The sequence below is a fragment of the Barbus barbus genome (assembly GCF_936440315.1).
Source record: "Barbus barbus genome assembly, chromosome: 43".
Classification (NCBI taxonomy): Eukaryota; Metazoa; Chordata; class Actinopteri; order Cypriniformes; family Cyprinidae; genus Barbus; species Barbus barbus.
In genome coordinates this window covers 7,829,797-7,852,516 of record NC_136721.1, presented here as the reverse complement: position 1 = coordinate 7,852,516, position 22,720 = coordinate 7,829,797, and the positions used below count along the sequence as shown (strand labels likewise).

Sequence of the window (22,720 nt, the reverse complement as noted above, 5' to 3'; positions counted from 1 at the left end):
TTATTATTATTATTATTAAAACCCTCAAAGACAGCCGCCCGTGGCTAAAAACAACTATTGTTCTTAAACGTTTCATAACTTTTGAACCGCTAATCTTGAATGCTTTAAAAAGTGCTTTTCGGAGATATCGCATTTTTCTCGTTTAGATATTCAGAGGCTCCGTAGCGTACGTGATTACGTCATCACATTTTGACACCACCATTTACGGTGTTTCAAATTTGAATAAACGCAAAGTGAAAGTAAAGTCTGTCGTGTGTGCATGAAAACAAACACAAAATAACACATTTGCATGAGAGAACTCTCTGAAAAAGCCCAGAAAAACACAACTGAGTACTTTGACATAAAACAAACCAAAAACAAGGATGAAACAGCGATACATATTGGATAAAGCACTGGAAGTCATGTTTTAGCATCGCTAGGCGATGTCCCGGTAAAATCTATTCCAAGGCAGAGTACAGCCAGTGGATCGATCCCTTTATATTATTTATATTATGTAAACAATAATTATATAGTTCATAAAGATCATTTTGATTATTTGTTCTGTTGCACACTCTGTATATTTCTCACTCATTTTGTGTGTAGTTTGTGAATCATTTGCACTGTTTGTATTTTTGTTGCAGAAGAATTTGTGTTTGTGTTGCACTATTAGCTTTGTGTTTGTTGTTGTTCATACTCAGATTGAAAATATATTTCTCTGAAAAAAAGTCACTTTTTTTTTTTACTGTGTTTTGTTATTATATAACACTGATTCCATTTTCTTTACTCCCTAAACATTTTTTATATAGATATTGTTAGTAAACTATATAGACCTGTTTTTCACTGAAACAGCTTATAACATTCCCCAAGCAATGTTATACTGTTATATGTAGACTAAATTTTATTTGGAAGTGTAAAACACCCAGATACAACTTTCTAAAGAAAAAAAAAATCCAAACTTCAGGATTTTCTGTTTGAGTACACAGTAAAAAAAACACAGAATTGTTGCTTACGTTTTTCTTAAAATTCTGGAAATTCATTCATTCTTAGAGAAAACAAAAGGACAAATGGGACTTTATAGCTAGACTGATTATAATGATATACAGCACTTGATGCTGACTGCTAGAATAGGTCTTAAAAAACAAAGAAAAGTGCAGGCGTGTCAAGTGCCCCCCACAAATGTTCTAGGTCTTTAATTACTTTTAAAAGTTTTTTTTTTTTTTTACATATATTTCCCAGTAAATGAGATGTGTTATAAAAATATTCACACTGTACAACATTGTTTTATCTTAACTAATTACAGGTAAGTTCTTGTGATACTCACCCGTAGTTTGACATGTGTCCGTCTGCGAAGCCACTTCTCACGGGGGCTGGATGGAGAGATGGGAATAGCATCTGAACAATCGCCTTGCCCAGCCTTCAGACAGTCGCATCGCATTACCTGACAAAGTGGAAGAAAAAATGATGCTGTAAATTTCCAGTCTTATAAACTGAAGGTTTAGTTTTTTTTGTCAAATTAAAATGTTTATTTTCAGATTTAAATGAATGCATGTCCACAGACACCACTGTAAATTTTATTATAAAATGCGTTTTATGTCGTATGCTTATGAGAACTTATTTTTATATTTAATGCTATTTATTTAGTCTGTATTTCTGCTCCTTTCTACTACATATTTCTCAATAATATGTTGTTAAATCTGCTCCCATGAGTCTGTGTCCTCTCTGGCATGACATTAGCCAACATTTGCTGAACACAGAAGTGATAAAGAGCCACAGTTGTTCTTATCTTTTGACCAGACCAATGCACTTCTACATGTTTCTAAATGTAGTCACTGGATGAAGCATTTCAGCATTATTACATAGCCTGCACTGTTTGGCCTTCTCTTGTTAAGAAGGCAGCTCTTTGTTTGACAGAATAACTGTAGAGTTCTCAAACAGATTGAGGTGTGAGTCTAAGTTCACGCAAGTCTTAACCAAGGATGTCTGTAATAGCCGCAGAAAGCTATTTGTTAGCATTCCCATTTATTTCAATGACAGTTGCTAAGCTGGTACAGCACTCCCTGAAAGTATAGCTGTGTCCTTAATGACGCTTTATACACTATGCACTTATTCATAAACTGGCTGAAAACTACGTATCCACTGTCTGTTTTCAGTTTGTTTTTGTTTTTAACATACGGGTGAAATGGTTCAAATTAGCAAAAATAATGTCTTTTGATCTAATCAGTCAAATTGGTTTGCAAAAAATGTCTAAAACGTGTGTTGGCACAGCTTCAAACTGGGCAATGCTAACCAAGCTAAACAGATTTGCTCTCAGCCTTTCAAAGTGACCTAGAGATTTGATCAACTGTGCATTGGGCACCATTGTGTTGGAAACATTCAGAAAGCTGGCCTTCATATTTCAAGATGTTAGCTATAAAAATCCCATACTGTGTATTGTTTGTTTTAATTTAATGTGAATAATTAATGTCATTAACATGTACAAGATCGCTGTCATCATCCAAATTATTTAATTTAGAACAGCGAGCTGCAAGAACAGCTTACATTTCCAAAAATCTGCAGTACTCTGACAAGAAAAAGTGCGTACGTCTGCTCAGACCCTGACGTAAGCACTTTTCCACGTCAAATACCGTTTTTACAAATATGAGCATTGACGCAGATTTATGCGTACGCACACTCTAAGATCAAATCTGAGCATACGCACGATTTATAAATGAGGCCCCAGGAATGACAGCCCTATTTCATTCAGTTCTGATTCCCATCTGTGTTATTGTCTGATCTGAAGCAATTTAAAGGGGTTATATGATGCAATTTCAAGTTTTTTAGCTTTCCTGTAGCTCAAATAGTAGAGCATGGTCATGGGTTCGATTACCAGGAAAAGCAAGAGCTGATAAAATGTAAAGACTGTAACTTGAATGCAATGTAAGTCGCTTTGGATAAAAGTGTCTGCTAAATGCATAAATGTAAATGTTTTCCTTTTTCTTTGGAGTGTTACAAGCATATACAAGATCCGTAAAGTTGCAAAGATTAAAGTCTCAAACCCAAAGAGATATTCTTTATAAAAGTTAAGACTCGTCTACGCCTTCCTAAAATGCTTCATTTAAACACACCTCCACACATCTCCATCGCTGTTTGGAAAATATGCATAACACCTCCCAAATGTTTACACAAAGAAAGGCGGCGTAACTTTTATTCTCGCTGTAGTATTGTTGATGCCGCCACCATGTCATGGAGACGCTGTGTTTCCACATATGGGGCGAATTCCAAACTGCTTTTTTGTGCCTTTCAAGGGCACTTCAGGAAGGGGACGCCATTTGTAGGGATGTTCCAAACGAAAGTGAGCAACTGAATCCCTTCACGAAGGGCCCTTCCAGAAGTCTATTAGCGAAGGGAACATGCAATGTAGGGGTGTGCTCAAAATATCGATTCTTAGATACATACCGATATAATAAAAAAAGATACAGTATCGATATTCTAGCCCTTAGTATCATACTCCGCCCAGCCATTAGGGGGCGCAGCGGCGCCCGCGAGTTTAAAAAAACTCATGGAAAATGTTAAAGCAAGATGTAGCATTTAAGTGATTTCATAGTGAAATATGTTATGGCAGTATATGGTGTCACAAAAAAGAATTATAAGAAGATTTAATAAGAAGTTAAGAATAATAAGAAGAAGATTTTGTGCTTGTGTGAGCTCAGACTGTACCCTTGGAAAGTTAAATGTTGACTTGTGGTAATTTCCAGATTAATACAATTTGTGTACAATTAATCAGAGCACTTAAAGTTGCAAATATTTAAGCAAAATGCACTTTGTTATAATGCACTTCAGGGCTCGACAGTGCGAGCATTTCACTCGCATTTGCGACTAAAAATAGATGTGTGCGAACTGGAAAATGTATTTAGGAGCACAAGTGCGAATACAAAACAAAATACAAAACAGCCTAACTTATACAGTAGCCTATAACAAACGTATTAATTTATTCTGTTTATTTATGGAAAAATTGCGATGCAGCCTCATATGATTACTTTAGAACTTTAAAAAGGCAACGGTTTAATTTAAATGAGCACAGATGAGAAGAAAAGCGGAGCGAGTTAAAGTGAAGACGCGCTGAATGGCGCACATTCGCCACTAGAGGGCGCTGCCGTTACCCCGGTAACCCAGTAAACAAATCAGCTGCGCTACTTTCCTAAAACTGTGTAAATAATGTTTCACACTCACAGTCATTTAGATATTTATATTCGCTTTAATCTTCACAATAGCCTCAAATAATTCTTACTTAAAGACTTAATGAGCTATTTATTTTCAAACATTGTTTCTAACCTAAACCATGGCCCATCCACTGATCTATAATAGAGAACAGGCGGCCTATCTATATATCAACGACTGATTCGTTATTATTGTTCAGTAACACAAGTTCCATTAGTTAACATGAAAAAAACAATGACTGCATTTATTAATAATGCTATCTTAATTTCAACTTTTAATAATACATTATAAAATCAAAAGTTGTCTTAATATAATTCAATGGAGCTAACATTAACTAACATAGTTGTATTTTTTATTAAATCAACATTAACAAAGAATATTAACTACTGCAACAATTAGCTATTGCACATTTTTAGTTAATGTTAACCTGCTTTAACTAATGTTAACAAATGGGACTTACTTACCTATTGTTCTTTCGTTCATTTGAACAATCTTTTGCACTCTAATCTTGAAACACCTGTTTACTTTATATTTTTATGTATTTTTTATAAAAGTCTTTTAGTAAATTATCTTTAATAAAGTTATTTAACCTGTTAGGACGACAACACTTTTTTCACTTAGAAATTATATATTGTGATTTAAAAACAAAAACATATACCGTGACAAAAGCTTCAATGATTATTGTGAAAATTTTATACCGACACAGTTTAATAGGATTATAACTAATTACATAATTAGCCTATTAAAGTGTCTGAAGTAAAATTATTTTAAAACCTTGTGTACTTTCTGTATTCTGATAAATTAAATAATGGTGCTTGTAAATGTCTCTTTGTATCCCCTTATTAAGCTAAAACACCTAATTAGAAAAATTTGCATTGCGCCCCTAAATGTTTTTAATGCGCTCATAAATTTTTTGACTTAGGAGCACATGTGCTCCTTGGGGAATAGGTAAGCGTCAAGCCCTGCACTTTTGTCTTCAATAAATTGAAGAAAAATGCAGAGTTCTGTTTGTTGAGTAAATGTGTTCAGCATTAACTAATTGGCTCTGGCCCATGTATTTTTATTGAATCGTATCGAATCGTGTCACATTGTATCAAATCGTATCGAGACAGCTCTGTATCGAGGTACGTATCGAATCGTGACCTGTGTATCGAGGTATGTATCGTATCGCCAGGTTCTCCAAGGTATACAGCCCTAATGCAATGGTCACGGTTTGTGATCATGTGATCTTCAGTTAGGAGCTCTTGCGATGCATTTTAAAGCAAAGTTGGGGTTGATTTTGACTTCACATCAAACGTAAGGCTGATTAAATTTGTCTTGATTTTAATGTGATTTTATTTTTGTCAGTGATAGAGAGTAGTGTAAGTTTAAGCACATTTAGTTTAAAAAAGTTTAATAGTAAATAAGACACAGTGAGACAATATTTAAATAAAATAATAATAATGAGAAGAAATATTTATTTGCAACAACTGAAGGAGTGCTGAATGTTGCACGCACAGCGTTGTCAAGGTAACACACCATGACAAAAGAACACACTTCAAAGCAAGTAGGGCATAGGAATGCTCACTTCCGTTTGGAATTCGCCCATGGTGTAACATTTCCGTCACACGCTTGAGGTATTCAGCCAATCACAATACACTGGATAGCTGGCCAATCAGAGCACACCACGCTTTTCAGAACGGTTTCTTGAACCTTAAACTGCGTAAACACATTGCATTACACCAAATACACAAAGTAATGTTATTTTTAGCATTGTCATATGACCCTTTTAAGGGAAGAAATGGCTGAACTTTAGACTTTTTAGTACTATTGTCATGCTAAAGGGAAAGGCAGCAAGCATGAGTGAATAAAAAAGCAAATCAACCACTTTTCCCGAAGTTATGCAAATATTTGGGGAAATCTGGAGACAAAACAACGTTTATCGTGATATTCATGAGAACTCCAGCTTGTAGGTTCTGGCAGTAAGACCTTGTCAGGTCTGAAATATAAATTTATATCAAAGTCTTTCTTAAAATGGACTGCAAGTTTTCATTCAGATCCATCCATCAACAACCGATGGATTCAACCAAGACCATGCCCTATAATCACTTGGGTCACAATATGGATGACAATATGTGACCCTGGACCACAAAACCAGTCATAAGGGTAAATTGTTTTCGAAATTAAGATTTATACATCATTTAAAAGTAAATAAGCTTTACATAGATGTATGGTTTGTTAGGATAGGACAATATTTGGCTGAGATACAACATTTGAAAATCTGGAATCTGAGGGTGCAAAAACATTGAAATATTGAGAAAATCGCCTTTAAAATTGTCCAACTGAAGCTCTTAGCAATGCATTTTACTAATCAAAAATTAACTTTGAATATATTTACAGTAGTAAATTTACAAAAATATCTTCATGGAACATGATCTTTACTTAATGTCCTAATGTTTTTTGTCATAATAGAAAAATCTATCATTTTGACCCATCCAATGTATTTTTGGCTATTGCTACAAATATATCCCAGCGACTTAAGGCTGGTTTTGTGGTCCAGGGTCACATATGCTACTTCTGTTAAATTGCAACTTTGAACTTTGATGTTAAAGGGATAATAATCTAAAATATGGAAATTCTGTCATCATTTACTTAACCTCATGTTATTCAAAGCCTGTATTTTTATTTTATTTTTATTTTTCCCTGTGGAACATAAAATATGGTATTCTGAAGTATAAGCAACACTAGAGTCCTTTTACTTCCATTGTTTGAAAACACTGAAACATTTCTTAAAATATTTTCTTTCATCTTCCAAAAAAGTCATTTTAATCATTTACCAAAACGTTTTTGTAAAACATGAGTAAAATTATGATAGAATTTTTTACTTTTAAAGTTGAATACATTTGATAATTGACAGGTGAGTGGGCATTCCTTTATCCCTGTCCCAGATACATGAGGATTAATTACTGTTTACACTACATATGCGTTGTGGTCTGAATGTGGTTTACATCTAGTGCCGCTCACTTCAGATCACTCGAGATGGATGTTAATATATGGTGTAAACTAGTGATGGGAAGTTCGGATCATTTTACCGACTCGGACCTTTGAGTCTCGTTCAGCAAAATGAACGAATCTTTTTTCGAGTCATTTCGTTCATTTCGTTCATTTTAGCAAAATATAATTCAAATGTTATGTGTTACTTTCCAAACACATCTACTACTTATGCAAACATTTATCACACTACAAACAATACAAAACTATGCTATAAGAAACAGAAAATATTACTTAATTGTTTACCTGGGTCTTTAGTCTATGATTAGCGCACCACCTCTTATCTGACAAGTGTTCGGGTTTGAGTCGTTCATTCATCACGTGACAGCCCCATACGCTTAAGCAATGCAGCCTGAGCCGGAAAGAGAATTGATTAGTTCGTCTATCGAGTCTCGGGTTTGAGTCGTTCGTTCATCACGTGACAGCCCCATACGCTTAACCAATGCATCCTGAGCCGGAAAGAGAATTGATTAGTTCTTCGATCGAGTCTCGGGTTTGAGTCGTTCGTTCTTTTGTCACGTGACCACTTGCCGGATCAGTACATATCAAATAGGCTACCATAAAGTAAAACTGTATTTTTTGTATGTTGGATCATATTTAAGAATTATCATAAAATTATCAAAATGTGTAATAAGCATTTTCCTAGAAATAAAAATGATCTGTTCATTTTTTTGAATGCAAACATGCCTTAAAGCATGTTCTAAAATATAGCCACAGTGTTATTTTAAAGCTTATTTATTTTTTATTTATTTAAAAAAGGCCTAGCTTGTTGTGCTAATATATATATATATATATATATATATATATATATATATATATATAATTTTTTTCAGTTTTTTTTTTTCATTGTTTAAATTCATTTGGGATTAGTTATTCTCTTAGCTAGAAAGCTTTTTTTTGGCACAAAAGTTTTATTTATTTTAAAGCTTATTTATTTTATTTATTATTAAAAAAAGCCTAGCTTGTTGTGCAGTATTTTGTTTTAGTTTTTTAAGGCTCTGTGGCTTTAGTATATTTTAATTTTCTTGTATTTTTTATTTAAATAGTTTTAATTCATTTTGGAATAGTTATCTTCTTTGCTATAGCTTTTTCTGGCACAAAAATAAACAATAAAAAACAATTCAGGAGTGTGTACAGAGTGTTAATGTCTAAAGTGTCATATGTTACAAAAGTATAGTAAGTAACACTATAGTCCAATCTAAAGGGTTAACTCAAAAGGCATAAATACAACAAGGTATTGTATTTTATGAAGATTAGACAAAAAAAACAAAAAAAAAAACAAAGCATAACAAGTCAAGTCTGCTTTATTGTCAATTCTTCCACATGTACAGTACATACATACAGAGAACTGAAATTGCGTTACTCTCAGACCCTTGGTGCATACAGTTAACATTAAACACTGACAGTAGACGTTCAAATACAGATAAATACAGTTTAAACATATGTACATACAACTATACAGATGAGGACGTTTGTAGAAAAATAAAAAAAGAGATAAAGTGGCATAAGGCACATGGCAGAATAGATAGAGTGCAAACCAGTTAAATAAAACAAAACTGTGCAGATATATGTGTAGTGCAAGAAGAGGTTAACCAACTCGTTATTATCTTTTTTTAACCACATGGTGTTATGGAAAAGAACCATGTGACAGAAATTAAAAGCAATAATTTGAGACCAGAAAAGCATCACATAACTGTAAGAGTAAATAATAATACTAATAATAATAATAATGACTATTCACCCGTTTGTAAGGAAGGTTGTAAATTAACTAATTTCTCTGTCCAAAACTGTCACGTCACGTGACAAAAGAACGAACGACTCAAACCCGAGACTCGATATAGACGAACTAATCAATTCTCTTTCCGGCTCAGGCTGCATTGGTTAAGCGTATGGGGCTGTCACGTGATGAACGAACGACTCAAACCCGAGAATGCTGTGCAATGCGCATGCGCGACTGAACGAATCACTCCCCGAGACGACTCGTTCTTCCCGAGTCACATTAAAGATTCGTTCAAAATGAACGAATCGTTCAAGAACGACCCATCACTAGTGTAAACAGGGCTTTTTTCCTCAAGTTGTGGTATTATATGTTATGCAAAAAAAGTCATTATTATTACAGAGGGAATGTTTTTGGATTATTACCTTAAAAACTTTATCGCCATCAGGGTTGAATGAGGATTTTGATATTAAGCCTTTTTTATAGTGGTTGTACTAATATTTCATAAGTGGTTGATTATTAGTTAGGCTGTTTTTTTTTGTTGTTTTTTTGTTTTTTGGGTGTGTGGACCCAATTAAGGTGATTACCTGTTGCTATTTAAAGCTGATTTTATTCCATGTGGGTATTGAGCCTGATGAAGACCTGAGGGTCGAAACGTTGCTGTTATTAAATTCATTTGGAGCAGCTATTTTCAGTGTGCGGACTCCTCTCTTTTTTCTTTATTATATGTTATGCAACCTTTGTAGTAGAGCAGAGAACTGTACTTACCTGTCTAAGAATAAAAGCCACAGCATCTGTGGACTCCCAGTATGATGCGTGGAAAAGGTGAGGCAGTGCTATAGTGGGAAAGGTGGTGAGCACATCTGGACAGAACAGCACATAATCTAACCGCTTCAACCCCCACCACCTGCTGCAAACTGAGTGAGAAAGAAAAGAGAGAATTTATGGTATACATGCCTGAACTACACTTATAGATAGCCTATTTTTCCATATCCATCAAAGCGTCTGACTTCCATGTGGAAATGAATAAAATATATGAACAGCCTGAAAGCACCTGATTCAAGGACATGTTGTGGTCTTGAGACTCACTGTGTGAGATGCTAACAGGCTCGCTAGGGGCAGTTTCAGACCCCCCGGCATCAGTGCCAGAGTGGGCGGGGCCAAGTGGAACAACTCGATCGCTGCCCCTGCGGGACACACTTCCTCCACAGCACTGCTCTGGGGGTCCATCTACAGAAACACGGCTGTCTGAGAAGTGTCTGAGCACAGTGTCCACTTTGAGGAAAAATAAATAAAACACAACAGTTCCAATTTATTGACTCTAAGAATGTCTTGTGATTTAACCATCAAGTGAAACGTAATAATAACATTTTCCACACACCTTGAATACATATATATATATATATATATATATATATATATATATATAGTGAGATATGGTTAAGTTTCAAACAGGTTTGGTGGTAGGGTTAGGTTTTGGTTAGGTTTAAAGGTGGGTTAAGGGGTAGAGATTGGGTCCACAGTGTGATTATAGATGTAACTACAGAAATTAATTACATAAGCAATTACAGGAAAGTATTTTCTAAATATAAGTTACAACGTTAAAACATGCATGTACACAATAATTGCACTGTAACAAATTATTAATTTAAATTGAAGTACAGAGTAGTTGAAGACACTTAATATAAAGACAAGCGGGTCCAAAATTTATAACCTGAACTAAGCTTTGTCATTAAAAAGGCCAATTATCAAATATTAAAGAAACTTATTAACCTTTAGACACAGTCATGAGGGTCTATAGAGTCCTTTCCAACCTAGGCTAATTTGAAATGGGCAGAGCTTGGCCCCCCCAATGATTGAAATATTTTACTAAATATTTGTTAATTAATAATGTTTTCAACTCAAATGTAAATATGCACATAATGTAGTTATTTTGAATATATTTTAAATTGTTTTTTGTAAATAAATTAATAAATAAAATCAAACTTACTAATGGCCTCCCCAATCTCATTTACGTAAGTAGTTTTTGTGTGATGAATCTGCATTTTGACGGATAACAGCCTATATTATATGCTTGCCTGTTGCATGGCATAAATGGATATTTAGCATTTTTTACAACACATAACAACTGCAGAGGAATCTGGAAATAACCAAAATAAAGTCAGATGAAGATGCTGATGCTTGATGACTCCAGACCTGGGGGCCTCATTTATAAAATGTTGCGCAGAAACCATCCTAAATTTGATCTTACGATCATTTCTCAGATATGCGTATACGTGCGATTCATAGAATGTTACTCCAACAATAAAAAGTGCGTACGTCTGCTCAGATCCTGACGTGACGCTAAGCACTTTTCCACGTCAAAGACAGTTTTTATAAATATGAGCACTGGCGTGGATTTAAGCATACTCACACTTTATAAATGAGGCCCCTGGACAATCTCAAAAAGGTGATCCGCAGGACACTCCGATGTAGCAGCTCAGTGTTTTACATTTATATCAGGAAAAGGACCATTTACATCCGAATGTAATTTAAAGCTGCAGTCCGTAACTTTTTTTGGTTAAAAATTATCCGAAATCAATATTTGAGCAAGTACATAACCAGCCAGTGTTCAAACCTATCTCCTTACTTTAGCCTGATTCACAATGGTTAGCATAAGCTAATATTGTTTTCTCATTTGAGTGGTATGGGTAGGTTTTCACAGGCATTTCGAGCATGGCACTGCGTCATTACATCACGTCTGTAAACATAAAGAAGTTGTCCCGGCTAGTAGGCTATCGCATGTGAGGATCCTGCAGGTGGCAGGATCTCACAGCAGCTAGAATAATTAAATGTATCGCATTTATTTGAAATAGAAGCGTTTGTAACATTCTAAATAACTTTACTGAGCAAGTGTCCTTGCTGTAAAAAAGTATTAAATATTTTCAAAAAAAATTTAATGACTGACCCCAAATTTTCAACAGTATAAAATGACCTACTTTTTTGTGTGGCGGATTGTGATACAGATGTGTTTATGAAACACATGTGAATTAAATTAAATTATATTCCAGTTTTAAATGTGCTTCTGATTACAGATAGCCTGGGATTACACAAGACTTGTATTTTAAAGAAAACAAGTTTGAAAGGAGCATAGTTTACTTTTTGGGTTAAAATAATTTCTTAATATGAAATTCAAATGGCATGGCAATTAGAATCAGAATCAGAATGAGCTTTATTGGCCAGGTATGTTTACACATACGAGGAATTTGTTATAGTGACAGAAGCTCCACAGTGCAACAGAAAGACAAATTGTTCTGTCACTATAACAAATTAGATTAGACTGTACAGAAATTGAAATCTACACTAATACACACTACTCAAAGTCATGCGATGCTGATGTTGTTAACATTAATAATTTGAGAATAAAGTATAACAATAATAATAATTTGCAGGGTTTAGTGTGATATGAGCTAACCGATCTTTAGATTAAATCACCATTGGTAGCGTGATTTATGGTAATGTTTTCTTTTCCTCAGTTGGTCAGAACAAACGTGGCAGACTTGTTACTTACTTGTTCAGATGGCAATATACGGTGAAAATTCTTCTCGCTAGCTATGAAGTTTGTTAGCTTGTTTGTTTTTGTTTAACAATGACTGGAGAAAATCTGATTTTGAATGAATGATGCATTTATATAGCGCTTTTATTGTGTATTGCCATACACCCAAAGCACTTTACAATCATGTGGGGGTCTCTCCCTCAACCACCACCAGTGTGCAGCATCCACTTGGATGATGCGACGGCAGCCACAGTACAACGGCGCCAGTGCGCTCACCACACACCAGTTACAGGTGGAGAGGAGAGAGTGATAGAGCCAATCAAGTGGATGGGGATTACTAGGAGGCCATGATTGATAAGGGCCAGTGGAGGGAATTTGGCCAGGACACCGGGGTTACACCCCTACTCTTTACGAGAAGTGCCATGGGATTTTTAGTGACCACAGAGAGTCAGGACCTCGGTTTAACGTCTCATCTGAAAGACGGTGCTTTTTACAGTATAGTGTCCCGTCACTATACTGGGGTGTTAGGACCCACACAGACCAAAGGGTGAGCACACCCTGCTGGCCTCACTAACACCTCTTCCAACAGCAACCTAGTTTTCCCAGGAGGTCTCCGATCCAGGTACTGACCAGGCTCAACCCTGCTTAGCTTCAGTGGGCAACCAGTCTTGGGCTGCAGGGTGATATGACTGTGGTACGAAACCAGATCGGCCGACCCGTAGACGCTCACTCAAAGCTTGGACGATCTGAATATCAAAATCAACTGCGGGCGGCAGATCCTTTCCCTATTTAGCACCCAAACTCTGGAACAATCTACCTAATGCTGTTCGGGAGGCAGACACACTCTGTCAGTTTAAATCTAGATTAAAGACACATATCTTTAACCTGGCTTACACATAACACACTAATACGCTTCTATTATTCAAATCCATTAAAGTGAAGTGACATTCAGCCAAGTATGGTGACCCATACTCGGAATTCGTGCTCTGCATTTAACCCATCCAACGTGCACACACACAGCAGTGAACACACACACACCGTGAACATACACCCGGAGCAGTGGGCAGCCATTTTATGCTGCAGCGCCCGGGGAGCAGTTGGGGGTTCAGTGCCTTGCTCAAGGGCACCTCAGTCGTGGTATTGAGGGTGGAGAAAGCGCTGTACATTCACTCCCCCCACCTACAATTCCTGCCTGCCCGAGACTCGAACCCGCAACCTTTGGATTACGAGTCCAACTCTCTGACCATTAGGCCACGACTTCCCGGACTGGACTGTTAGGCTGCATTAATTAGATCAACCGGAACCGGGAACACTCCCCATAACACACAATGTACTCTTTACATTGTAAGAAGAATGCCATCTACACTAATATTTGTCTGTTTCTTTCTTATTCTGTTTCTCAGTCCGTGTCCGGATCAGATGGTGGATCGGCGCCGGGAGATGATGTCTCCCTGATCGTCGGCAGAGGCCGGGACACCTGAATGAGCCCCAGGGACATATCCCTAGTGAAGACCTCGACTTAAATACAATAAAACAAAAAATAGAAGAAAATAACTAAAAAATATAATAAAATACCTAATTACATAATACTATTATTGTTAGAAATTGCAACAAAATAAAACAGAAATATAATACATTTATACATTTGAAATTTTAATTAAAACAATAAGTAAAACAATAAATAAACAATAATCTCCTGGCCAGTGGAGAACTGGCCCCCCAACTGAGCCTGATTTCTCCCAAGGTTTTTGTTTTTCTCCATTCTGTCTCAGAGGGAGTTTTGGTTCCTTGCCACTGTCGCCTCTGGCTTGCTCAGTTGGGGACACTTAATTTCTAGTGATTATCGTCAATTTTATTTCGCAGATACTATTTAAATTAAACTGAGCTAGACAATGACATCTCTGGATTCAATAATGAAATGCCTTTAACTGAAAATTGAGTGCTTAATCTTATCATTATACATTACTGACACACTATCCTCCAATTTGATACGGTTTGATTTGATAAAGTGCTTTGACAATCTGTATTGTTAAAAGCGCTATATAAATAAAGGTGACTTGATTCATAGAATGAACGTACTAACAGAAAATGCGCTTACGCGTCTCTTTCAGATGTGAAATCTATGAATTGCAAATTATCTTGAGCTTGCACGCAATTGAATGATTTCAGCTCTCTGCTTGTAATCACTCCTAATTAATGTCATTAACATATAAAATATCACCAATCATCATAATTTAGAACAGCCAGCTTCAAAAACACCTGCTCCAAGTTGTACAGGTTTGGCAACACCTAGTGGCAGTTCTACGCGAAGTGAAAGTGAGTTCAGAGTAAAGCACATTTCTCATGCAGACAGCTTCTCGTCGATCTTTGGATGCCATCATTTGTTTTGTGTTTGTGAAAGCATCATCTGTAAGTTAATTCTTTGTTACGTAATGATTGATTACATATTTATATATCTGTGCACATATTTGTAATAAGTTCATTTGAATCTTCGATTTGATGTAATTCTAGTAATAGCCTCTAGCTGTTAGCCTAGCCTTTATTTAATATGTTGATTTCATTCTACTTTGATATGACAACTTGTCTGTATAAGCCAATATCTGTATTTGGCGCTATTTTGGTTATTTAGTAATCTCATTTAAGTAAATTGATTACATCGATAACATTTGAGCCCTTATGGAGATATAAGTATCAGAGGTTCTTATATGCATATTTTTTTAGTTGTTGTATAATTATTTTGATTATTGTTTGTTTGCTGTTTTTTACAGTTTTACTCCTAATTCATTATGTACATCTCAATGGCATCTTATTAAAACGACAAAGACTAAGATGAATCCTGACTCATTTGTACGTTATGGATGGAGTTTGGCTGACTGTTAAATTGCATTTGCACATGCGAGGAGAACAGTACAGTAAAAAGATGATATAAAGATGCATTATGAAGCACGATGAGAAGCTTACAGCCTCTGCGTTGGAAAATGCAGAGGGGAAACCATGAGTATCATAGACAGAGCTTCTGAGGCAGGTTCAAAACACTCCTGTTCATCACGAACATCACAGTCCTCACGATCATCATGGTCGTCAAGGATTTCAGTTAGCATTGCAGCAACCACTGTACGGGCTCAAAAGCAGAAGCAGCACAAACTCGTGTAAAGCTTGTAAAGAAAGAGAACACAATCAAACTGGACAAAATTTAATTAGAAATGACCCATAAACTGAACAAGGCAAAAATGGAGGCAGATTTGGAAGTGCTCCATCACGAAAAGGAACAAGCTGCTGTGCTGTCCCTCGGACACTAACCGTACTGCTCAGTCTTTCTAAAATGAATTGTGTACAAGATGTGTTCACCGAACTGCCATCTCAGCCACTTGATCAGTTAGTCACACATGAGGTTAAACAGGAAATATATGACCCTCATACTTCATGTTCTCTCAGAGGGAAGCATGGCCACAATCAACACAGATTCGCCAGACTGAAGCCTCGATCAGGTATGTTGGATTTTGCTAAATATTTACCACGTTGTGAGCTTGTAAACTTGTTAAGTTTGATGACCGACCTGAGAGTTTTAGAGCATGGAAATCGGCCTTTGTTGGAGTCACAGAGGGCTTAGGCCTGACTGCTGGTGAAGAGTTGGACCTTCCTATTAGGTGGCTCGGTAAAGAGTCTACCATGGATAACGTTTTACCTGTGCTCATGAGCTTGATAACTAAAGTTAACTATTTGGTTTGTTTTATCGTTGGCCACGAATAAGATAAACAAAATTGTTAAGAGATAACGTGCTGATTTTAATGCTTGCTGGACAAGTCGTTAATAAGGTATCGTTAACAAGGTATAAGTTGGACATTCTGATTAATCTCAATTAATCATATAAATATGGAATCTTAAGAGTGATTCCCTAAAAGCTAAAGTTAGAACAATGATTCTAATAATTACTACACTCATAATGCTCCTTTTGCAATCAAAACAGATTTAGGCTGGCTGATAGTTGGAGATGTATGCTTGGGTAATTCTCACAAACCAACTGTGTTGAGTTACAAGACACATGTGCTGGACAATGGTAGAACGTCACACTTTTCCCCATGTCAAAGTCGCATCAATGTGAAGGATAGATTCAATCTCTCAGCTGAGGTACAAGGAATCCCTCATATCTACAAGCAAGGAAAATCACCTTGGCTGTTTGGTGCTCCAGCGCACAAGGGATGACAACAAGCCCGCTCTATCTGTTGAGGATCATCTCTTTATGGAGATCATGGATAACAAGTTTTTCAAAGATAGCGACAATAGCTGGGTGGGTCCTCTTCCTTTCAGATACCCAAGACCACCACTCCCCAATAACAGAGAGCATGCTGTCACTCAGCTTTACTCTCTCCATCGTACTTTGCTGAAGAGACCAGAGATGAAACCACAATTCACAGACTTCATGCAAAGGTTGTTTGAAAATGATCATGCCGAGTATGCCCCTCTCCTAAGTAGTGACCAGGAACGTTGGTATTTACCATTCTTTGGGGTTTTTAAAAAAAGCCAACAAAATTAGAGTGGTGTTTGACTCCAGCGCACAATTTCAGGGTCTCTCACTAAACAGCGTCCTTTTGACAGGACCAGATTTAAACAATAGCTTGACAGGTGTCCTGATTCGATTCAGAAAGGAGTCTGTTACTGTGACTGTTGATATACAGCAGATGTTCCACTGTTTCACAGTGAAGGAAGACCACAGAGATAATTTGAGGTTCCTATGGTTCCGTGAGAATGATCTCGACAAGGATGTAATGGAATGCAGGATGAAAGTCAATGTATTCGGAAATAGCCCCTCCCCAGCTGTGGCGATTTACAGACTTAGTCGGGCTGCCAAAGAAGGAGAGATTGTGAATGGAACTGACACTTACAACTCCGTGAGAAGAGATTTTTATGTGGACGAAGGTCTAAGATCTGTTCCAACTGCATTTGAAACTATTGATCTACTTCAGAGGACACAAGCATATCTGGCAGAATCGAATCTAAGGCTTCACAAAATAATGTCAAACAGCCCGGTGGTGTTAGCAGCCTGTCCATCTGAAGACTGTGCAGAAGGTGTCAAAGAGCTTGATTTTGAAGACGTAACCATCCCTGCTCACAGCAGTCTTGGCTTGAGCTGGAAAATATCGACAGACACCTTTGCATTCCACTCACCGGATAATACCAAACCTCTGACGCATCGTGGCATTCTCTCCACTGTTAAGAGCTTGTATGACCCTTTAGGCTTTGCAGCGCATGTCACAATCCATGGGAGATTCCTCCTGAGAGAGTTGTCAAAAGGAATAGATGATTGGGATGAACCCCTCGCTGAAGAGAAATGCAGAGAGTGGGAAATGTGGAGAAATTCACTGCAAGACCTGGAAATAATTAATGTTCAGAGGACATACAGCCTGAAGTCACTCTCAAAAGCAAAATCTACAGAGCTGTGCATATTTTCAGATGCCTCTTTCAAGGCTATTGGAGCAGTAGCATATCTCAAGACTACCCGTTGATTTCATTAGCGATTAGCGTTGATTTCATTCTGGGTAAAGCTAAACTGACACCTCCAGACGAACCTACTTTCCCTAGTTTAGAGCTTTGAGCAGCTGTGTTGGCTGTCGAGATCTCAGATTTAATCTTGGATGAGATCAATTTCAGATCAGACTCTGGAAAGTTTTTCTGTGACAGCAAGGTCGTATTGGGTTACATACACAATGAAAGTAGGAGGTTTTATGTGTACGCCCATAATCGTGTCCAAAGAATCAGGCAGTCATCAGGCTGAGCCAATGGCACTATGTGCCTACCGAGCACAATCCAGCTGACTGTGCCTCTAGGTCTGTTCCAACTTCTCTGCGAACACCATGTGGTTGACAGGAAAAGACTTTCTTCAGCAAGCAATTCAACCTTGCAAGAGACCTTTGAGCTGGTGGATCCAGAGACAGATTTTGAGGCTCGTCAAGGTCCTCAAGTGAGCACTGCTGCCACAAGTGTAACCCAGAATCCACTCAACCCAGAACGGTTTGAATGTTTTTCTACATGGAAATCTCTGTTGACAGCAGTGACGTGCTTGATACATATTGCACGTTCCTTTCATTCTGCGACTAAAGGGCAGACATGTAAACATATAGGCTGGCATAAATGTGATCAACCCGACCGCCTGAATGAGTTGGCCCAAGCCAAAAAGGTCATCCTTCTCTCAGTCCAGAAGTCTGTCTTTCCTGAAGAGTATAGTGCTCTCACGAGACATGTTGAAATCTCTCAGAGCAGTTCATTAATTAAGTTGAATCCTGTTCTGGGCGAAGATGGAATAATCAGAGTTGGTGATTGAGAGGAACTGATGAGAGGAATCCCATTGTTTTACCTGGATGACATCATATCTCCACCTTACTAATTCGTCACTTCCATGAACAAGTGAAGCATCAGGGCCGTCTTTTCTGCAGAATTCTGGCTGATCAATGGGAAAAGATCGATTACTAGTGTCATACATAAGTTTGTTGTATGTAGAAAGCTGCGTGGAAATACAGAAACTCAAAAAATGTCTGACCTTCCAGAGGAGCATCTCAGTGCATCCCCACCTTTCACTTATGTTGGTCTGGATGTGTTTGGTCCTTTCTCAGTCTCAGCTTGACGCACAAGAGGTCACGCACAGAGAAAACGCTGGGGAATTCTCTTCACTTGTATGTCCACGCGAGTGGTTCACATAGAGATAATTGAATCCGTTGACACTTCCAGCTGTATAAATGCAATTTGGAGATTCTTTGCTATTAGAGGGCCTGTGAAACAATTCCGATCAGACTGTGGAACTAACTTTGTTGCTGCAAGCAAAGAACTGGGGTTCTCCAAAGTGGCGAAGGACCCAGAAATGCAAAAATACCTCACCAGCTGCTCTTGCTCATGGGAATTCAATCCACCCCATGCCTCGCACGTGGGGGGAGCTTGGGAGCGTTTGATAGATGTAGTGAGGAGGATTTTGGATTCAATGTTGAAGCAGTATGGTTCTCATCCCCTCTCACACGAGGTCCTGTGCACATTCATGGCAGATATTTCTGCAGTAATTAATGCAAGGCCCTTAGTTCCAATCTCCTCAGACCCTGACTCACCACTTATACTGACCCCTGCCATGCTTCTGACCGAGAAGGTTGGTGTTCCTCCGTCTCCTGGAAACTTCTCAGGTGATGGCATGTTCAGACAACAGTGGAAGCAGGTGCAGAGTCTTGCTGACAATTTTTGGTACCGCTGGAGACAGGAATATCTCCCAACACTTCAAAATCGTGGAATGGTACTCAACCTGACATCTAAGAAGGAGATATCGTACTTCTAAAGGACAATCAGAGCCCTCATAACAAGTGGCCTATGGCTCTTGTGTCCAAAGTCTTTCCGAGCGCTGATGGGAGAGTGTGCAAATTTCAGTTGAAAGTTTCTAAAAGTGGATCTGGAAAAGATGTAACGTACCTCAGACCAATTATAGAGGTCATTCTTCTATTGTCAAAAGCCCTATTCGCACGGGATTAGTATTACCTGGTGACCTCCAGTCATTTGTAATAATTGCGGAGGTTGTCTGTGATCTTAATCCCGTGCAAATCGGCCATGTCTGTAATTTGTAAAGTAAAAATTCCCCCGCAAATGACCTACCATATTTTGCCGAACACAGAGGTCCTGTGATAATTTTAGTCCCGTGCGAATCAGCATCTCTGTGATTTGGCCAGCATTTGGCGGGTCACATATTATTTTTCAAGGTTTTTGTTTCCTGTGCACCTTTTTATCCATCTTTCGCAAAGAATGGAGCTGCGATGGAGTGTTTGATAGTATTTTGGGTGCTGTCATATCGCTACACCATACAATTTGCAGAAAGAGAAAACTGAAAAGGTTTCATGTATTACAAATAAATCAAGCATAAAGCTTGAGATATTATTTTAACCTGGAGAAAGGTAAATGACACGGGGCACAAAACTATATTAGTTTCTTTTTTTTTTTTTAAATCCATCTAATTGGAACATGGACTCTCAAAGCCTTCACATCCAGGTATCCAGGAGATAAGTCAGTAATTTTGAGTAAAATCACAGGCTTTCGCTTATCCCATGCAAATGCACCACACAGATGTGGGGGGGTAATTTCAAAATCACACATGGTGCCCAGATAATACTAATCGCGTGCGAATAGATCTTAAGGAGAGTTAAATGAGACATCCTTAGGATGTCTGGCAGGGAGTGTTCTGCTCCTAGTGGCAGTTCTACGCGAAGTGAAAGTGAGTTCAGAGTAAAGCACATTTCTCGTGCAGACAGCTTCTCGTCGATCTTTAGATGCCATCCTTTGTTTTGCATTTGTGAGAGCATCATCTGTAAGTTAATTCTTTGATACGCAATGATTGATTACATATATATCTGTGCACATATTTGTAATAAGTTCATTTGAATCTTCGATTTGATGTAATTCTAGTAATAGCCTCTAGCTGTTAGCCTAGCCTTTATTTAATATGTTGATTTTATTCTACTTTGATATGACAACTTGTCTATATGAGCCAATATCTGTATTTGGCACTATTTTGGTTATTTAGTAATCTCATTTAAGTAAATTGATTACATCGATAACATTTGAGCCCTTATGGAGATATAAGTATCAGAGCTACTTATATGCATATTTTTTTAGTTGTTGTATAATTATTTTGATTATTGTTTGTTTGCTGTTTTTTACAGTTTTATTCTTAATTCATAATGTACATCTCAATGGCATCTTATTAAAACGACAAAGACTAAGATGAATCCTGACTCATCTGTACTTTATGGACGTATTTATGTATGTATTCGTTTTTCCTTTTTTATTTAATATATTCACAAACTTGCTTACCATGTCATGAACAATCTGATATTCTGATTCACAAGAGCAGTGCACGTCTCTCTCTGGCTCAGTGCCAGCCAACGCGCAAAACCACAGTTTGAATTTGGCAGTTATGTGACTTCACTTAACGTTCTAAATCCCATATGTGGGACCGTACTTCCAGGGACACAGAAATAAAAATCCCTTATGTGGCACCGTACTGCTTAAAAGGTTAAATGATTTAGCTGTTTACAATGAAAAATTATGTCATCTAGATGTTCCAGGAGAAACGTCTCTAGGTTACGTATGTAACCATGGTTCCTCAAGGGGAACAAGATACTGCGTCGAAACTCTTTGGGAACGCCCATGTGAGACCACGTTCTGAAGCATGTGTGGAATCAGTCCAATAGAGAAGCAAGACATATCGAGCGGGGTGACCTGAGCAACCAGGAACTCCGGCAGCTCATAGTCTGTGTAGTCGCCGGAATCCTTCTTAGGCGGACCGAAACAAAGAGACAGCTGATCTGCCTTGCGCTACGGGCAGCTCTGTGACACAAGCGTCCAGTGCTCGCACTGGAGAGAGAAGATTGCACTTTTGGCCTGCTTTCTGGAAGGGAGGAGGACAGAAGGCCTTAAGTACTATGGGGCACCTTGGTGCACTGTACTGACCTCAGTCTCTAGGTTCCACGTAGGAAACGAGTAATGGATGGGTGTCTCCCCAATGACTGACCAACCTGAAGGGCATGGTAAGCAGCTAAGTCCGCCACATATACTTTCAGAGTGAAGAAAAGCCCTTCGGAGAAACACTCCTGCGAGACTCCAGAACTGTACCTGCTGGGTAGTTGACTGGGTCTTGCAGTCGAATCCGCACCAAGAAGTGGAGCGGAGCTGGATGCGTGAGGGAGAGCCAGAGTGGACAGTGTGCGATGTGTTTCCTGCGATGTGAATAGATCCACTTCACCCTCCAAAGTAACACCCTCCAAAGTAGCTCCATCACCTCGGGGTGGTGTCTCCACTCCCCGGGCCTCAGCCCGTCTCGACAGGATGCTCCCTGATTCAGGTGCTCAGGCAAGTAATTGCTCTGAGTGAAAGGAGTTTTCCCTTGAGCCCGCATCAGGTCTGGAAGGGAGTGTTCCAGTCCTTGAAACACGGTCAGCATCTCCAGGCAGTTCCTGAGCCACGTGAGATGGTGGCCTTCCTGCAGACCCTGGGCAGAGTAGTCACTCATGACTGCTCCCAAGCCCGCAAGGGAAGCGTCCATCGTTAGCATTACACGATGACAAAGATCCCCCCACGTCAGGCCTTGAGAGAGGAACCAAGGTTTCCTCCACATGTCTAAGGCACAAAAGCATCACCGCATGACCCTGATCATGCAAAGCGGGTTTCCCCTTGGGGAAGACCCCTTGGTCCTGAACCACCACTGCAAAGGTCTCATGTACAGCGGGCCAAATGGTATC

At 38.3% G+C, this 22,720-nt stretch overlaps 1 protein-coding gene across 1 annotated transcript in view; it reads right to left on the bottom strand.

Annotated features, from left to right (window-relative positions):
• plrdgb (PITP-less RdgB-like protein) overlaps positions 1-22,720 on the bottom strand; it is a gene marked incomplete at both ends in the record, with an annotated part of 111,689 nt that overhangs the window by 4,737 nt on the left and 84,232 nt on the right. Inside the window, 3 exons of the mRNA XM_079406022.1 lie at positions 1,301-1,417; positions 9,692-9,840; positions 10,013-10,198. Of these exons, the coding sequence (XP_079262148.1) occupies positions 1,301-1,417; positions 9,692-9,840; positions 10,013-10,198 (452 nt within the window). The remainder of the gene's footprint in view (positions 1-1,300; positions 1,418-9,691; positions 9,841-10,012; positions 10,199-22,720) is intronic.